The sequence below is a fragment of the Solanum dulcamara genome, chromosome 2 (genome assembly GCF_947179165.1).
Source record: "Solanum dulcamara chromosome 2, daSolDulc1.2, whole genome shotgun sequence".
NCBI lineage: Eukaryota > Viridiplantae > Streptophyta > Magnoliopsida > Solanales > Solanaceae > Solanum > Solanum dulcamara.
Genome location: NC_077238.1, coordinates 80,388,703 through 80,408,632, shown reverse-complemented (window position 1 = coordinate 80,408,632; position 19,930 = coordinate 80,388,703). Strand labels below are relative to the sequence as shown.

Genomic DNA, 19,930 nt, shown 5'->3' with positions numbered 1-19,930 from the left:
ACATAAATTGGATTGTTTTACTCAAATGAATCCACGTCAGAATTGATTGGTTATGCAGATGCAGGATATTTGTCTGATCCCATAAATATCGATTGCAGACAGACTACTTATTTACATATGGTGGTACAGCTATATTGTGGCGTTCAACAAAGCAAACTATGATTGCTACTTCTTCAAATCATTCAGAGATAATAGCCAATCATGAAGCAAGTTGGGAATACATTTAGTTAAAATCAAGAACTCAACACATTCAAGAAACATGTGGTTTTTTTTGACAAGAGACACTCCAACAATATTGTATGAAGACAATGTTGTATGTATAACTCAATTAAAGGGAGGATACATCAAAAGAGAAAGAACAAAACATATTTCACCAAAATTCTTCTTTACCTATGATCTTCAAAAGAAATGTGAAATAGATGTCAACAAGTTCGTTCAAGTGATAATTTAGCAGATATATTCACTATTTTATTTATTTAATTTGGTGTCATTGTGTAATAACTAACACCCACACAAAAGTGTGAAATCACATCCCTCCCCCAACAACAAAACCAAAAAAATAAAAATAAAAAATGATACGCACTGCACTCTTTTTTCCTTAGTCTAGGTTTTGTCTCACTGGATTTTTCTAGCAAGGTTTTTAATGAGCCAGCACTCAAGGTATATTATCAGATGTGTATACTCTTTTTCCTTCATTAGGCTTTTTCCTATTGAATTTTTCCTAATAAGGTTTTAACGAGATACAATATCTATGGGTGTTCAAGATATTTGTTCTTTCACTAGAATTTTTCTTTTGTACATGAATATCTAAGGGGGAGTGTTGAAAAAATAGTCAAAAGTGGATGTCGGTGGGATCCACTTTCACTGTAGTGAATAGTATTTTCACTGTAGATGAACAGTAAATTCACTCATTTTTACATTGTAGCTCGCTATTTTTTCTATGTAATTTGCCTATAAAAAGACATTAATTCTACGAAATGAAAGGAACGAATATAGACTCCATTTTTTCTAAAATCTCTCTCTTTCTATTACTCCTTCTTATCAATTAGCTAAGTTAGTTTATTTATAACAAAAAACAAAATATATTGAAGTACAAGAGACATAAGATTGTAGTAGAACGCGAAGGACAAGAAACTACATGAGACATACTACGACTATTTGTATGGAAGGATAAGCAAGACAATATTGTACTACCTACTAACCTTCTATCATAATTCGTGTCCTCTGCAACGTCTTATCTAAGGTCATGTCCTCAGTAAGTTACAATTGCATCATGTCCTGTCTAGTCACCTCTCCTCAATACTTCTTCGACCTGCCTCTACCTCTTCGAAAATCATCCCTAGCCAACCTCTCACACCTTCCCATTGGGGCAACCGTACATTTTTTTTTCATAATATACTTAAATCATCTTAGCGCCGCTTTACACATCTTGTCCTCGATCGAGGTCACTCCTACCTTGTCTCAGATATTTTCATTTCTAATTCTATCTTTCTTAATATGCCACACATCCATCATAAGATTCTCATTTTTTCGTAATCATCTTCTGAATGTGAGAGTTCTTGATTGGTCACTCCGGCCCATACAACATCTTTGATATAGTCACCACTTTGTAGAGCCTGACTTTAAGTTATGGTGACACCTTCTTATCAAATGATAATCCATATGCGGGCCTTCTTATCTTTAATATTTCAAAATCATTGGAATAATTAACTCAATGGAGATTCCAAGTTAGTTTCTTCGTTATATGGATTAATTTTTCATATGATCATTTAATTAATAATAATTATCTCAAAAAATTATTTTTTTATTGATTTCAATGTTCTTTAATAGAAAAAGTAATTTTCTAAAATAATACTCTGAAAAATCAACTCTCATTATATTAGTGGGATTAATTTTAAAAACATTAACTTGAACTGTCCAAAAACTTGAGAGAAGTACTCTGCATTGTCTTATTGAGTGATTGGTAGTTGGGTTATAATATATCTGATAATTAATTGAAGAATATTCTGTGGAAAATAATAATAAGTTCACTTGATCTCAGCATGTTTAATAAAGTCGCATGTCTATGCATTTCATTTATAGTATGAATCGTTCAAACTAATTATTTTCTTTTAGTATGTTCTTTTGTTTCTTTAATATTTACTCCTTTCATTCATATTTATTTGTGTATGTCTTGACACATCTTTTAAAAAATAATAAATAAAATGATAATTTTATTATATTATTTTAATTATTACTTCTATAAGTTGTCTAGCATAAGTCTAAATTATTGAAATATGAAATGGAAATTAATACTCAATAATAAGGTACAATAGGTATAAAAAATAAATTATTTCTTTTTTTTAAAAAAACTAAACAAGTAAAAATTGAATATTTGTTTTTTAATATAGCAAACATAAGTTGACTTTTCTCAACGTCATTTCATTGGTTGAATCAATTGCTTCGTACTTAATCAATGACATGTTTCCACATTATGAAAGTCAATATATTAAATTGTTCAAGCTACTATTGATACAAACTAGATTAATAAAAATACTAGGTATTTTTGGAAAGCACAATGAAGAACGTTAGAAACGCGTTGGAATAGTCAATAAAGTCGAACAAAAATTATGAAAGATAAGCAAAAACAAAGAAATAAAGTCGGTGAGTTTTTCTTAATTATTTGTCCTATGTCTTATTGTTTATATTAGTGGAAGACAACAAACACTTTATAAAATACCTCAAAACATCCAAACTACAACAAATATTAAACTAATATAGTTACTCTCATGCGATTAGGAGATCGGTTTAAAATGTGGAAACATATCTCTTATAAAAATGCATGGTAAAACTACGTACAAAAGATCTTTATAGTTTGACTTTTCTCCAAATTCAGTATATAATTGAAGCTTAGTGCACCAGACTATCTTGAACACGAAAAAAAGAAAAAAAATATTGGCTTTAGATTTATATATGAAACCATTCAAAATTTTAATAAAATCTTAGAGAAGAAAAAACGGCGCAATTTTTTTTAAATAGGAAATAAAATTTTAAAATTTAAATCATAAACCAAAACAAATTAATTTAGAGAATTTCATGCTACTTCACTAGTAAACTTATTACACCATCTCCTCTATTTTTACTATAGTCTCTCTATCCCTTTAAAAATAAAAAAAGAATTCCTATAAATATGCCTATCCTTTGCACCCTATTTTTTTTGTTTATAAATAGTAACCTCTTATCGACCCTTTTTTCTCCAACGAAGGAACGAAAGAAGAAATTAATTCTCTCAATTAGTTCCTTCTTGAGAAGAAAGAAAAATACACTCTCTTTCTCTCCTCTCTCCTCCGTCCACCACCATGGTTCTATCCAAGGCCACCTCGGAGACCGATCTCTCCGTCCACTCTACCTTCGCTTCACGCTATGTCCGAGTTTCTCTTCCTCGGTAAATTAATTTATTATACAATTTTTTTTTTGAATGATCACCTAATCTTGAATTTTGAAAGTTGAGTTTCTTTTTTCAATCAAGTGGCTTTCTGTTTTGTTTTCTTAACGAAATGCATGTTTGCATTTGTTCACATCAAACATTATTCTTTTCCCTTTCGCCCTTATGTTGGTGTTGAACCTAAGTCTGCCAGCTTCATATATAATTACCAACTCGAAATTATATTAGTAAAAACGACACTATACTTTAACTCATTCTCCGTCCAACAATAGACAAAAACACCCACCCCCACTCCGACCCTCCAAACACAACTTACAAGTTTTACTATATTGTGCTATATATCCAGAGAGTAATTCTTCTCAAAATCTCATTCAGATCTATTATTGCTTATGCAATTTGTTTGAATTTCGAATCCTTTTGGTCAACTTGGCCTTCTGTGGAAGTTCATGAACATATTTAGGGGAATTCCTAGTGTCGTCTCTAATTTAACAATCATTTCTTTTCTTGGGATTTCAGATTCTTGAAAAATATTTAAAACTCTATTATTATTATTATTATTAATTTATATTTTGAGATATTTTTATTAGGTTTAAGATTCCGGAAAATTCGATACCAAAGGACGCAGCATATCAAATAATAAACGATGAGTTAATGTTGGATGGAAACCCAAGGTTAAATTTAGCTTCATTTGTGACAACATGGATGGAACCAGAGTGTGATAAGCTAATCATGGATTCAATTAACAAGAACTATGTTGACATGGATGAATACCCTGTCACCACTGAGCTTCAGGCAAGTTGTCTATTTTTTTTCTTCTTTTTCAACATTACGTTTCACCAGATCAGCTTGCGCACACGTTAATTATTTCATAGAGTATATGAGATCTATTACATTAATGTCTTTTTAAAAAATTGTGTTTGATCGAGTCAATTTGTCCACACCTCTTGAATTATTTCATCGAATATCTATCGAGAACAATAAATTTATTTCTTTCAAAAAGTTGTGTTTGATCGAGTCTGTTTGTGCTCACATCAATTATTTCATCTAATATTTATTGTCTTCACGTTTTTTCCCCTCAAAATACTGTCATCACTGAGCTTCAAGCACATTCTCTCTTCTTTTTTTTTGGTTAGTTTGCACACACTTCAGTTATTTAATCGACTATATGTGATCTTTCACCCTGTCTTTTCAAAATGTTATGTTTGATTGAGTCTGATTATTGCAGACCTCATGAATTATTTCATCAAATATCCAGCTCACATAATTATTTTATTTCTTTTAAAATATATCTACTTAGTTGCACTCACATTGATTATTTCATAGTGTATATGTGATCTCTCACTTTGTCTTAATTTTCAAAATATTATGTTCGATTATTCCATCCATTATATGTGATCTCTCACGTTGTCTTTTCATATTTGATTGAGTCATTCTACACACACCTCAATCATTTCATTGAATATCTGCTACCTCAGCTCCCACATTATCTTCATTTTTCAAAGCAATTTTTTTCTAAATTAATTAAATTGCAGAATCGATGTGTAAACATGATAGCCCATTTATTTAATGCACCATTGGGAGAGGGAGAGGCTGCTGTTGGAGTTGGAACTGTTGGATCCTCAGAAGCCATTATGCTTGCTGGATTAGCCTTTAAGAGAAAATGGCAAAACAAAATGAAGGCCCAAGGAAAGCCCCATGACAAGCCCAATATTGTTACTGGGGCCAATGTCCAGGTATGTTCTCCATTAAAAGCCCATTGTTTTTGAGCTTACTCTTACAATCTCTCTTTTGGGGCAGTTACACGTTTGGTAAAAAATAATTGCAGTCGCTAGTCAATATACATCTATGATACATAAATTATACATGTTGCATACATATACACATACATTATACAATTGTCGCCGTCTGTTTTCTCAGATGATGATTATACTGTGTACAAAATCCGTTTCCTTTTTCCATAAAATATTGGAGCATCTTAACATTTTTAGCCAGACAACTAAAAAACACTTCACCTGCCTAGTCGTATATGTTTGTAAATGTCATTGGTGTAGACTCATTATATACAAAACTTTTGAAAAAATGTATAATAAGTGGATAATATATACTATATTGTTTCGATATACCACCATGTTAAGTAACTTGTAAGAGACATATCTAGGAGTCGTAGAACATAGGTGTACTACTAAAAAAAGAGGAAAAAATATTTTTTAAGTGGGAATTGATCGCTAATTCTTTAGGTATACAACACAACATTCAATCAAGTGTACCATTTAGCTTTTGTGGGATGAAAGTCAGTAGATAATATTATATCAATTTTAAAAAATATATACATAAAATACCTAGTTTTACAGAAAGACAACGTATGCACGTGCCCCAATTTTAGTGCATAAATTCGCCCCTGATAATAGGCAGCTTTTTATATCAAATTTGATAGGATAACATAAAAAATAGAGTAATAATAACCTATTATAGCTGGTTAAATTGCACCAATATTAAAAATAATATTTTTACGCTTTTTGATGCATATAACTTAAATCCTTAATTTTACAGGTATGCTGGGAGAAATTTGCAAGATACTTTGAAGTAGAATTAAAAGAAGTGAAATTAGAGGATGGGTACTATGTGATGGACCCTGAGAAAGCTGTGGAAATGGTTGATGAAAACACTATCTGTGTCGCTGCTATTTTGGGTTCCACACTTAATGGAGAATTTGAAGATGTCAAACGTTTGAATGATCTCTTGGTTGAGAAGAACAAAGAAACTGGGTAACTTATCTCATCTTCCATGTTCTAATTTTATATACAGTGCAATTCTTCGATGAAAAAAGTTCATACCGACTCTCTTGCGGTATACACACATACATATCATATAATTTGTGGTAAAAACGGAGGTCAATGTAGAGACTTGTTAAGTTACAGGTTCATTTTAAACTTCAGTAACTTTGGCTCAAATTTTAGATATATACTAAAAAATTAGTTAAATAAGTATGAGTTATAGATTTGAAACTTAGTAAATGGAATATGCTTTGTGAATTTCAAATTTAAACACATAGTGTTCAAATCTTGAATCCGCCTTTATATATACTCCATGAAAATAACTACTAGCTAGTGTATAAAGCTTAATAATCATATATACTTGAAATTAACTCAAGTTCTAGTGAATATTATCAGAGTGTATGTTATATACACTGTAAATTACTTATAATTATAATTGTTAGTATGTCTTATATATTCTTAAGATTATAAATCTCATATTTAAAGAGGCTTAACTATATATTTTGGATGATCTGATAGTATATTTATTTTTAAATAGTAATCCTGTATATAACATATTTCTAATTCATGTTTATAACTAAGTTTTTGAGCCAAAAGGTCTATCGGAAACAACCTCTCTACCTCACAAAGATAAAAGTAAGGTCAATGTTAGCCTTTTCAGATCCCGCTAATTATGTGATTACACTGAGTATATTATTGTTGTTGTTTATTACTAATTAATACTTGATAATTGTTATTAATTTAACAGGTGGGATACTCCAATTCATGTGGATGCAGCAAGTGGTGGATTCATTGCCCCATTTATCTATCCAGAAATTGAATGGGATTTTAGACTACCATTAGTGAAAAGTATTAATGTAAGTGGACACAAATATGGTCTTGTTTATGCTGGTATTGGTTGGGTTATTTGGAGGAGCAAAGAAGATTTGCCTGAAGAACTTATTTTCCACATCAATTATCTTGGTGCTGATCAACCTACTTTCACACTTAACTTCTCTAAAGGTAATAATTAAATTAAATTATGTTCATCTTTATGAAAATGTTCTCAATACATAATTCACAAAATCTTAAAGATCATGAACATATTACTGTCACACTGTTAAAAGAGAACATATAATATAATATGAAAAACTAAGTCAACATAAAATATGATCATTATATTAAAATATTATTATAAATGACGATTGTTTTAAAAATACCTAACTAGTATGTCTTTTTATTCCAGGGTTAATATATCACTTTTGGTTCTCAAGTTATTGATAATTTTTATTTTTAGTCATTATGATATCCTGACATTTAACCTCCAATTACAATTGAAATATGCACTTTTGATCCCATTACGTAGATATGAATCTTTATAAAAAGTTTCAGAATTAATAACCTTTCCACCATTTAATTATCACGTGTATGTTAAACTAGTATTGTTACTCTATATTTGATAGTAATATACTTTTCAAATAGTTTAAATATAACATACTTTTACATAAAGGGATTAAATCCATACATTTTAATTGATTGAAGGTTAGATGCATTGAGTCATACGTCACAGAGAATAATTTTTTTATGCATTTAAATTAATTAAAGGTCAGATGTGTGAGTCATACTTCATAAGGATCAAAATCAGAATTTATCAATTATCGAGGGACCAGAAGTGCTATTATCCTTGTATTATTTAAAGGGTACAATCTAATAAAGCAATTTGATGCTTGATGTGATGGAATGAAATGAAAATATACAATTTTTTACACAATTATGATACTTCAACTAGTTTATTAATTCGTTACTTAACTACCCCTTTTTCGATATTATCTTTTTTTTTTTTTACAAATTGATAGCATAAAAGTTCTTCTAGAGTTGGTATATAAAAGTTAAAACTTCTGATTTCTCTTTACTTGCAGGTTCTAGCCAAGTAATTGCACAATATTATCAACTTATTCGTTTAGGTTATGAGGTAAGCTCAAACTTATGAACTATTAATCATAAAAAATATATCTTTTTAACCTCAAGATTATTATTCTAATAATTAATTACGATTATGAATTATGTTATTAACTAGGGATACAAGAATGTTATGGAGAATTGTCAAGAAAATGCAAAGGTATTAAGAGAAGGACTTGAAAAGACAGGAAGATTCAACATAGTTTCCAAAGAAATTGGAGTCCCATTAGTAGCATTTTCTCTAAAAGACAACAGCAGACACAATGAATTCGAAATTTCTGATCACCTTAGGAGGTTTGGGTGGATCGTGCCAGCTTACACTATGCCACCCAATGCTGAGCACGTGACCGTGCTTAGAGTTGTGATTCGGGAAGATTTTTCCCGGACACTAGCTGAGAGACTCGTGACGGATATTGAAAAAGTCCTCCACGAGCTCGACACTCTCCCAGCCAGAGTCTCAGCTAAGTTAGCCGCGACCGAGGAGAGTGAAGGTGGATCAGGGCATAAGAAATCAGCCATGGAAGTGCAATTGGAAATAACCAATGTATGGAAGAAGTTTGTTGCTGAAAAACAGAAGACCAAAAATGTAATATGTTAAAAAGAGAGTTTACTTTGCTCTTGTTTTTCTTTTGTGTGTTTTAGTGCTAATGTATTTTGAAGGTTCAATTGAGTTTGGACTTCTTTTGGTGTAATTTGTTTTCTTTTGGAGGTGCTTTGACACCTTTTGGAAAAGAAAAATTTACTTTTGTTTGGTTTATTATGTTTTAAGTGCTAATTTTCAAATAAGTAGTCTACATCATCTATTTCGATTCGGAGCATGATGATTCAAAATACTTAGGTTTAGCGTGATGTCGTGGATCAGGCTCGACGATCGGGAGAAGCAAAACGAAATTAGGATTTGGCCGTCCTAACAATTTCCCTTCATAACTTAGGAAGATTCGATGGGCTTTTCTTGCTAAAGCACCTAACGTCTAATTGAAAGATTCGATTCCGTCTTCGTAGAGCGGGTGCTGTTGTTGCCTGCGCGTAGGACCGTCCTCCACTCCCGTCCCGAGGAGCAAATTGTCCAAGGGAACAATGAAAAATATCTCAAAAGATATATATATTTAAAAATATCTCATGTATTGATAAATTTGAAAAAAACTTTTTGGGTAGAAAATATAATAATCTTTTACCTAATTCAATATAAAGACTGCTGTAATAATTCAAAATGGAATAGTATTAGATAATTATTGCATCGTTTCTTATGTGACTATCTATTTTGTTGCCTTGTTTATATTATGACGATTATCATGAACCAACATTATTATTCTTATATTTAACTTTTTTATTCCTCTTTCATTATTTTTATTCTCTCATTATTGAATTTTCTAGAGTCTCTCAAACGGTCAAACCTTCTATATGCTAAATCTATCACTATGTATTTATAAGGGGATCAAATTTGTTTTTTGGTATCTTCTTCAAATTTCAAGCACTAAAACTAATCAACACTATTTTAATATCATTATATCAACTTATCAAATTCAGTGCAACATTATTTCGATATCATTATATAAGCTTTTCAAATTTTTGAGTCAGGTTTTATTTATTCTAACTATATATTATATATTTTTTATTGAAAATTTACATTGTTTATATTGTTACTTCATAATGTCCACGTATATCCACCTTTCCAGACCTCATTTGTAGGATTATATTGAGCATGTTATAATTATTCAATTTTTATATGTCAACTAAAAAAACTAAGGTCTCTTTATGAAATTTGACTTTAGGCCCCCAAATTTGTTGAAATGACCCGTACATTTGAAAAATTATATATATAAAATACTAGAATTAGTTAAAATAATAATTTAAAATATTAATAAAGTATTTAAGAAAAATATGATCAAAGAAGAAATTAGCTATTCTTCAAATGGAGTTGAAAAAATAAAAAATGTACAAATATTAATCATAGAAGAGGAAAAATAAATACATTAAGTTATTATATTTTGAAGAAAATTCAACCTTATGAAATTAATTTATAATGTCAAAGACAAAATTTCACCTTTTCTGTTGGTGCTTAGGACCTCAATTCCATTTTTTCTTTACAGGTAGAGAAGAATCCTGTGGTTTAATTTAGTGAACAAATGTAAGTTTCGTTGCCCAATAATATGTAGTACTGTGGCAAGTGAGATAAAAGAAAGTAACTGCCCCCCATGCTTTACTAACATATTCAATGAATCTAGGCCGAACACATAGATAGCCCCTCGTATTTGATTGATTTTTCCTCTCAGGTACTTTAACTATGATGTCTTCCTATTGAACCCCTGAATCATACATAGTTTGTACCTTTTAAACATTCATTGCTAACATTGCCTAAAATATTTTATCACATTTGAAGAGCGCATAAAAATGATTTAAAGAAGTTGATGTGGAATCCATTTTGGGATGTAACGGTCTTTCTTTTCACGTGCTCTTCATATGTGATAACACATTTAATGGATTCCATATCAGCTCCTTACATCCCAAAATGGATTCCACATCAGCCCCTTACATCCCCAAATGGATTCCACATCAGCCCTTTTAAATCATTTTCACGCGCTCTTCAAATGTGATAAAATGTTTTATGCAATATCAACAATGAATGTTTAAATGGTACAAATTATGTATGGTTCAGAGGTTCAATAGGAAAACAGCATAGTTGAGGTTCCTGAGAGGAAAAACCAATCAAGTTCAAGGACCTATCTATGCGTTCAGCCATGTCATACTATTCAATAATACTGAAAAAATAGCATCGAAAGATAACAACTAGAATAGAAAGTTGCTCTCGTTTGTAAGCCCTTCATCGATAATGTCCTTTGGTAAAGAATTAGTTTTTTGTTCAAGAATATGTTAAAAATCATCGCTTTTTCTTTATTTTTATCATCGAGACACTCAAAGGATCAAATGTTGTGGCATTAGTTATTTTACTACATTCTATTTCCTTTTTTTTTAGTTTCTCATTCGGTGTTCGAAGCTCATTTTGAAACTACAACTAAATCCACATCGCGCACTGCAGGATCCATTCGGGGGTGGCGCCCCCAACAAGAGTTTCTCCATACGGAGGGCTCAAATTCAACCTCTGATTAAAGATGAAGTAGTCCCACCACTGTACCACAATACATGTTAGTAAATTAATAAATTTAATCTATATCAATTTATTGAAAAAAAATTTCCCCCCCCCCCCCAAAATTAAAAATCAAACTATTTCTCCCACGTTTCATTGCACAGTTCCGAAATTACCCTTTTCTACTGAACGGAGATTGAGATCTGAGCTCCCCTACCCCCTACCCCCACCCCCTTCACCCCAGCCACCCCCAAAATTCTCTATATCTAACCATATATACATACACACGAAGTGTATATATATATATGTATGTATGTACATTAATGTATAGAACTATAGTGACGAAAATGGAGATTAAGATGACTTGTTACGTCGTCGTTTTGATTGTTTTGTGTTGTTGTGTTACTCCGGCGAGATCGGACGGTTCCGATCACAAGTATAAGGCCGGAGATCAGGTTCCTATGTATGCTAACAAGGTTGGTCCTTTCCATAATCCAAGGTAGTGTTTGTATATTTGAGCTAAACATTTTTTTGTAAATGGATAATGTGAAGCTGAATTGACATTTTGTGTAAATTTGATTGTTTTATGATCGAGTTACGTAATATTTGTGCTTTTCTTGGTTAAATGTAGTATGTTTTTGTACACAGAGAGCTTCGGTGGATGTTAAAAAATATATAAGAGTTGTATTGCTGGTGGAAGGTGGAAGGTATATGTTGTAATTAGTCGAGTTGCAACCAAACTGGTTCGGACATCAAGGTTATGGAAAAAATGAACTAGTTTGTGGTGGTGGAAGTTAAAATGGATAGAGTTTACCTGGTATCTGTTGATGGTGGGAGGTGTAAGGTATCGCATGGAATTAGTCGAGTTGCGACCAAACTGATTCAAACATCACAGTTATAAAAAACATGAACTAGTTTGTGGTGGTGGATGTTAAAATGGATAGAGTTTACCTAGTATCTGTTGCTAGTGGGAGGTGAAAAGTATATTCTGGAATTAGTGGAGTTGCGACCAAACTGGTTTGGCCATCACGGTTATAAAAAAAATGAACTAGTTTGTGGTGGTGAATGTTAAAATGAATAGAGTTTACCTGGTACCTGTTACTGGTGGGAGGTGGAAGATATATCGTGAAATTAGGCTAGTTGCGACCAAACTGGTTCGGATATCACGGTTATAAAAAAAATGAACTAGTTTGTTGTGGTGGATGTTAAAATGGATAGAGTTTACCTGGTACCTGTTTCTAGTGGGAGGTGGAAGGTATCTCGTGGAATTAGTCGATGTGCGTGCAAGGTGGTTTGGGCATAAAATAAAATAAAGTAGTTTGTGGTGTTGGATGTTAAAATGGATAGAGTTTACCTGCTATCTATTACTGGTGGGAGGTATATCGTGGAATTAGTTGAGCTGCGACCAAACTGGTTTGGACATCACGGTTATAAAAAAAAATGATCTAGTTTGTGGTGGTGGATGTTTAGATGGATTTTATCTGTTGATGGTGGGAGGTGGAAGGTCTCTCGTGGAAGTAGTTGAAGTGCATGCAAGGTGGTTCGGACATCATGGTTATCAAAAAAATAAAATGAAGTAGTTTATGGTGTGTATGTGTTGATACATACAGTAGATATATGTATGTTTGCATTTTCTGGTGTGTATACATATGTGCATAGTCCTGAGCCGGAGTTATAATGTCCTTGATTAATGAGCAGAAATAAATTCAGGATTTGAAGTTTATGGTTTTTTATTGCGACCTCAAGTTAATGTTCAATAATAGCAGGGTGCATAGTTCCGAGCCAAAGCTATAATGTCCTTGGTTAATGATAGGTGGATTTAGGATATGAAGTTTATAGGTTCCGGCAACGGTTTCAAATTAATATCCAATAGTAATTGTGTTGGGTTCAGAATTCAAATATTTATAAATATTGAGTTAATTCTTAATGCATATACAGAATCCGGACAAAAGGTACTGAGTTTACGTGAACTTAGGTGACACTCTAGATCCTCCATTGTTAATGAGTTAATGGTGCTGGACAGATTTGATGAATTTCTCTTTGTATACAACTAGTTGGTGGAGATTCAGTTGAAGTACCTGATAGAATTGATGAGCTAACCTTGCTATTTCTGTATCCTAGAAAAGAGCTAAAGATAAGAAATTAGTATATTTAGATTTTAAGACTGGATCTTTATGTAGTATCTTCTTAGAGGAAACAGAGTATTGCAACGATCTGGAGTACTGCATCGAATGTGGCTGACTTCATCAAATAAAAGGTGTCTTATCTTCGATTACTCAAGTATATCAAGATAAAGAGAGTGATGATGCAACTTTAGGTGGACAATAAGTTTACTGGCTCAAGTCATCTGGAAAGTTATATATTTTTCCGTATGTATGACTGTTGACGTATGAATGCTTTTTGACTCTTCATGAAGATTGATAAAAGTTTAACAAAGCAGTCACCTCCAACTTTTGCCTTAGATTGATCCGAATTTGTCCTTCTAATGGAATTTTAATAACGAAGTGCTACATAAGTTGTTAGAGGACTTCAAAAAATTTCTTTCTTCATATTGGTATTATATTATGCAAGAAAAAGAAAAAAAAAACAGTTTGTCTACGTACATGGATATTTGAGCAAACTTAAGTACAATCGAAGAAGAAAACATGAGATAAATGCAGATGGCTTTCTTCATGTTGGTATTAATATTATACAAGAAAAAGAAAGAAAAAAAAAGAGTGTGTCTACATACATGGATATTTGAGCAAACTTAAGTACAATCGAAGAAGAAAACATGAGATAAATGCAGATGGCTTTCTTCATGTTGGTATTATATTATACAAGAAAAAGAAAGAAAAAAAAAAGAGTGTGTCTATGTACATGGATATTTGAGCAAACTTAAGTACAATCGAAGAAGAAAACATGAGATAAATGCAGATGGTATGTAAGGCAAGATGCCCACAGTCACTTGCTTGTGGTGTAACAAATGGGAGTAATTGTAATTTGTAAGATTGAGGTGACCTCTAATTGGCAGTTATATATACTATAAGTGGTTCTTGTAGTTTGCCTTTTGGCAATAATCACCTCATAATAGTACAAACTACAAACTTCACATTCAAAATAATTCAAACAACTATAAATGTCTTGGTCAAAAAGAAAGATTTGTCCGACTCTTGAAAAATTAAACCCGACAATCATGATTGGCCCATGGAGTGTAGTTGTTTTTGCATTTGTCTTGTCCTTGTATCTCCAACATGCACTTTCCTTTTTTTCTATGAATCATTGTTGAACAAGTCTGTTCATTTTTCCTTTCTGAAAGTCCAGGCAGATAGATGTAGATAATGAATGATGGATCCAAAGCCTAGAGTGAAGAACAATGGTTTTTAACAAATTAACAAATTGGAGATTGATGTACTTACAAAATCTTTTATCCTTCTGTCACAACTTTATGTGTTGAAATTGATTAAAAACTAATATATTTGCATTGCATATTTTTTGTATGTTCTTTTTGTCTGTGAAATAGCTCATGAATTGTTCTCTTTTTGCATTTTTCATTCCAGTGAAACATACCGTTTCTTTGATCTTCCTTTCTGTGCACCAGGTATGCAGTCAATGTAGTAGTTTCCTTCGTTTAAGTCACTCTGTGGATTTTGAATTTCAAGCTTACTGAAGGATGTTTTGCAGCTCATGTGACTGAGAAAAAGGAAGCTCTTGGTGAAGTCTTGAATGGTGATCGATTGGTCAGTGCTCCTTACAAGCTCGACTTTATGTACAACAAGGACTCAGAAATAGTGTGCAAAAAGAAGTTATCCAAGGAAGAAGTTTCTCAATTCCGTAGTGCCGTTGCTAAGGACTATTACTTCCAAATGATGACTTGCCCATTTGGGGTTTCTTAGGGAAAGTTGATAAGGAGGAAAAAACAGATCCTCACGAGTACAAATATTACCTGTTTAAACATCTCCATTTCGAGATCTTTTTCAACAATGATCGTGTGGTTGAGATCAATGCACGAACTAATCCTAATGCCCTGGTAGATATCACAGAAGACAAGGAAGTAAATGTTGACTTCATGTACTCCGTGAAATGGAAGGAGACAACTACTCCTTTTGAGAAGAGGATGGAAAAATACTCTCAGTCTTCATCATTGCCACATCACTTGGAAATCCATTGGTTCTCAATTATCAACTTCTGTGTGACAATTCTTCTATTAACTGGTTTTCTTGCCACAATTCTAATGCGCGTCCTTAAGAATGACTTTGTCAAGTAAGTGGTAATTTAGTTAGCACGGTTTGTTTGCCTACATTGTTGTTCTTCAGAATAAGTTTTCTCTTTTGTGTCTTCATGTCAAATATTTCTTACTCAATATTCAAGGTATGCACGTGATGAGGAGGCAGCTGATGACCAAGAAGAAACTGGGTGGAAATACATTCACGGTGATGTTTTTAGGTATCCAAAGTACAAATCTTTGTTGGCTGCAGCACTTGGTTCTGGTACCCAACTTTTTACGATGTAAGTATATTTTATCTTGAAAAATTGTAATCTCAAGCATGCATGTCTCTAATGTTCTTTATCCACTTAATTTCCAGGACCATCTATATTTTCATTCTTGTACTTGTTGGTGTTTTCTATCCCTACAACCGCGGAGCTTTGTTTACTGCATTGGTTGTCATATATGTTCTCACATCTGGGATTTCTGGCTATACTGCATCCGCTTTCTACTGCCAACTAGAAGGAACAAACTGGGTGTGTTTTCATGACTCTTAACACATTTCTTTTCCATTTGAATTGATACTCTTTCTGTTATATGACAATCTTTCTGTTTTGGGACATGCCAATATGTTTTAACATTTCCATTATAGTATTTACACAATGTTTGAGAATCCAATTTCATTAAACTATTCAACTTTTAAAGCTTGGATAATATAATAAAAAGTAAAATCAACACCTTAAACTCTGTCTAGGCGAATACCGTATATATAATGAAATGGAGGGAGTATTAATTTTATCACCCTTAAATCTGAACTTTTTAGAACAATTAAAAGGAAAATCATCCTTAGTTTTGATTATTATATATTTAATCACAGTAGGGGATGAAACTGTGTTTATAGTTTTTTTTCCTATCTTCGGTACCTTGTCATCCGTTGCTTGCCATTTGTGTAAAATCATTCTTCTCTAGCATTTTTTTTTGGGGAAAATGAAGGTGTTATATAACAAGACGACTGATTTGTTTCCCCAAGGCCTTACCTGTGTAGTAAAGGGTCTAATTCCGTCCCCTTGCTTTTTTTGTTAACCATAGGGAACGAAAGACAATATTTTATGTCTCTGAAGTAAATTATTCAACTGTTGAAATGTGTAAAATGTACTAGCTTTGTTCTTTCTTGTTTTAGGGGGCATACTCTTTTGTATGGTAGGTGTCGTGATAGTTAATCCTTGTGCAGAAGCCATTTGACTGATGACTTTTAATTGCAAAAAGGCATTTTAACTTCATCCACACAAAAGTTTAAGTTTATGTGATATACTTCGTCATTGCCAAGACTAGTTACAACTTTTAAGAGAACTGTTTTTTTTTTATTGAAGTAAGTTGTTTCAGTTCTGGAATCAGTTTTTAAGAGAACTATACTATATCAGTATCTGCGGGTTAGTATTATTTGCCTAATTTCATCAAGTTAATTAAGATAATATGCTTTTACTTGAGCCGAGGGTCTATTGAAAACAACCTCTCTACCTCCCAAGGTGTGTAGGGGTAAGGTCTGCATACACTCTATGTATGTTGTTGTTGTATTGTTAAGTACATTGTTGTCTTAGCTAACGAAGCACAATAGCTGAAAATGGAAGTGAGTGCAACAAAATAACATGATGGTGTTGTTTGTGCCTTGCAGGTCAGAAACTTGATATTGACTGGGGCCTTGTTTTGTGGACCCCTGTTTCTCACGTTCTGCTTTCTCAACTCCGTTGCTATCAGCTACACTGCCACTGCTGCACTGCCTTTTGGAACCATTGTGGTCATTTTTCTAATATGGGCTCTTGTAACGTCACCTTTGCTCGTCTTGGGAGGGATAGCTGGAAAGAACAGCAAAGTTGAGTTTCAAGCTCCTTGTCGTACCACCAAGTATCCAAGAGAGATCCCGTCATCGCCTTGGTACCGTGGAACTCTGCCTCAGATGGCAATGGCTGGGTTTTTGCCTTTTAGTGCCATATATATTGAACTTTACTAAATATTTGCAAGTGTTTGGGTTCACAGAATTTACACAATTTACAGTATCTTGTTTGTAGTCTTCACTATCCTTCTAATTGTCACCGCTTTTATAACCGTGTCATTGACATACTTCCAACTTGCTGCTGAAGATCACGAATGGTGGTGGAGGTACGTTGCTCCTTCATCAGCAATTTAGTTCTTCATTTCTACGTATAATGTGAAATGCAAGAATCACTTATTAATATTCATTACGTTCATGATCTCTCTGCATACCGCTATACATTTGAGGTGGTTGACGATGATTTAAAGTCCTTAACTTTTATATGTTATTTCTCCGTGTAGGGCTTTCCTTTGTGGTGGATCAACTGGGCTGTTCATCTACGGATACTGCTTGTATTACTATTATGCACGTTCCGATATGACAGGCTTCATGCAAACCTCATATTCTTCTTCGGGTACATGGCTTGCATCTGCTATGGTTTCTTTCTCATGCTCGGGTCTGTTGGTTTTCGCGCTGCCCTATTCTTTGTCCGTCACATATACTGATCAATCAAATGTGAGTAGAGTTTTTAAGGTGGTCATTCCACGTCTTACAAGACTGCTTTCCAGATTTGGTAGGAGAATTCAATTTCTTGAGAGGAAGCTTGTATTATCATACACTGGCACTTTTTTCATATATAGTTAGCATTTTGCATTTGCAGCTCAAAATTTTACAACATACCCAGAGTAATCCCGTTAAGTGGGGTCTAGGGAGGATAGGATGTACACAGAGTTGCAGACCTTACCTCTATCTTTGTGGGGTAGAGAAATTGTTTCCGGTAGATCCTCCGACAGCTGAAAACTTAAAGTTTTGTAGTTATAGATATAGATTTTGCTAATGCCTATATAATCAGACACTACTAAATCAAGATGATCATCTTGTGGATGGATTGTGTGCATTCAAATTGCCAACAGTTCTTATCTGTTAATCCTCCATTCCACTTTTCTTGACACTATTTTCTTATTAGTCCGTTTAGAAAAAATGATTCATTTTTCTATTTTTCAACAAGAAGCTTTTATAGTCGCAAAGTGTTATAAGATCACAAGTTTTAAGAGATGGCCTCCATTTTCTTTTTGTTTTTTGATAATTTGTTGCTAATTCATCACTAAATAAGATTAGCAATGAATTTTGCTATTTATATAGAATTTGTCTGTTGCTAATTTTTATTTTTTTGTTGTGTAATGTATCAAACAAAAAAAATCTTAGAAGTATGGTGACATGATTTTCCATTAGTGATCTACTCACTATGTTTAAATCAATCCAATTTTCATGAACTAAATTTGAACGCTTTATTTCCATAGGCTAATTTTACAATGCCTAATTAAAGATGGGCCTCTATATGTTTGCATTTAATGAATGTCCTAATTTTCATCATTCATATCTTCACCATTAAGCCTTTTTTTTTATGATCACTCAATGAGTATGAATAAATTTTGATGATTTTTAGTAACATGAAAATCATTATCACTAAGATGTTTATTCAAAGATGTCAGTTCACCAATTCTATCCATTCATCCTTATCGTTATCATCATCACCCATTATTATCAACTACCGCCATCATCGCCATCCACCATTATCAACTATCACTACTCACAACTATCATTTTCAGCCACAAACACCACTGCTGTCAATCACTACAATCGACCATCACTATTACTAGCCACTATTTATAATCATTAAGACCAACCACAACAATCACTAATCACTAGATAATCACAGTCATAAATCACCATAATATGTCATCAATTACCTTCATTACTCACCATCATCATTTAGCTATCATTTTCATAAAACATAACTATCAACCCATCACCATCAATTAACACCATTAATCACTATTGTCAGCCACCATTATCATTAGATACTCTCACAATACCACCAAAGCTAATACCATCCCCAATTGACACATGCAACCATCATCACTAGCAATCACTAAAACCAATCACCATGTAATATTTTAAAAATATTTTTCTGTTATAATAGTTTAATACTTTCTTTAATTTTTTTTTTATTAAGTTTTAAATAAATATAATTGTATGCATTTATAAAAAACTCTCATTTTAATTTAAATTTTGTGTCGAATCAAACTATGATAAATAAAATGAAACAAAGCGAGTATACAATATTTTTTTTTTATGTTATCCTACTCGACAATCTGTATCAATATTGAAATTTGGCTAAATCCAAATTCACACATTGTAGGATCCATTTTTAAGATCGACGACACTCCTAATGATATATTTTTCTTTTCTAAGAACTCAAACCCAAAACATTTTATTAAAAACGAAGGAATCTCAATCATCTTACTGGTACGATTTATGTTGTTTTGTCTTGTAATTGTTGTCTCTTCCTTGGGTGAAAAAGATTTCCAAGAGCCTCCTTCTTTTTCAAGTCCCTTTGGCATTAAAATTTTGAACTAGAAAACATTAATGGATCTTATGCCAAAATTGTTAAAGCTGTTTTCACATTAATTAAATATCTGCATCACAACAA

The 19,930-nt window shown here is 32.6% G+C and overlaps 1 protein-coding gene and 1 pseudogene across 1 annotated transcript; both read left to right on the top strand.

Annotated features, from left to right (window-relative positions):
- The first annotated feature begins 3,220 nt into the window (after positions 1 to 3,220).
- Positions 3,221 to 8,891, top strand: LOC129880982 (glutamate decarboxylase-like). Its single transcript, XM_055955264.1, has 7 exons — positions 3,221 to 3,424; positions 4,012 to 4,216; positions 4,957 to 5,157; positions 5,975 to 6,189; positions 6,947 to 7,200; positions 8,097 to 8,149; positions 8,255 to 8,891. The coding sequence occupies exons 1-7, from the start codon at positions 3,339 to 3,341 to the stop codon at positions 8,732 to 8,734; spliced, it is 1,494 nt and encodes a 497-aa protein (XP_055811239.1). The 5' UTR covers positions 3,221 to 3,338; the 3' UTR covers positions 8,735 to 8,891.
- Positions 8,892 to 11,480: 2,589 nt separating this feature from the next.
- On the top strand, positions 11,481 to 18,391 carry LOC129880981 (transmembrane 9 superfamily member 3-like; annotated as a pseudogene).
- Positions 18,392 to 19,930: the final 1,539 nt, after the last annotated feature.

Excerpts from the sequence above, each read along its gene's own strand:
- LOC129880982 (XM_055955264.1), top strand. The coding sequence starts at position 3,339 with ATGGTTCTATCCAAGGCCACCTCGGAGACCGATCTCTCCGTCCACTCT. Across the intron at positions 5,158-5,974 it reads TTACTGGGGCCAATGTCCAG|GTATGCTGGGAGAAATTTGC; the intron begins GTATGTTCTCCA and ends TTAATTTTACAG. Across the intron at positions 7,201-8,096 it reads CACACTTAACTTCTCTAAAG|GTTCTAGCCAAGTAATTGCA; the intron begins GTAATAATTAAA and ends CTTTACTTGCAG.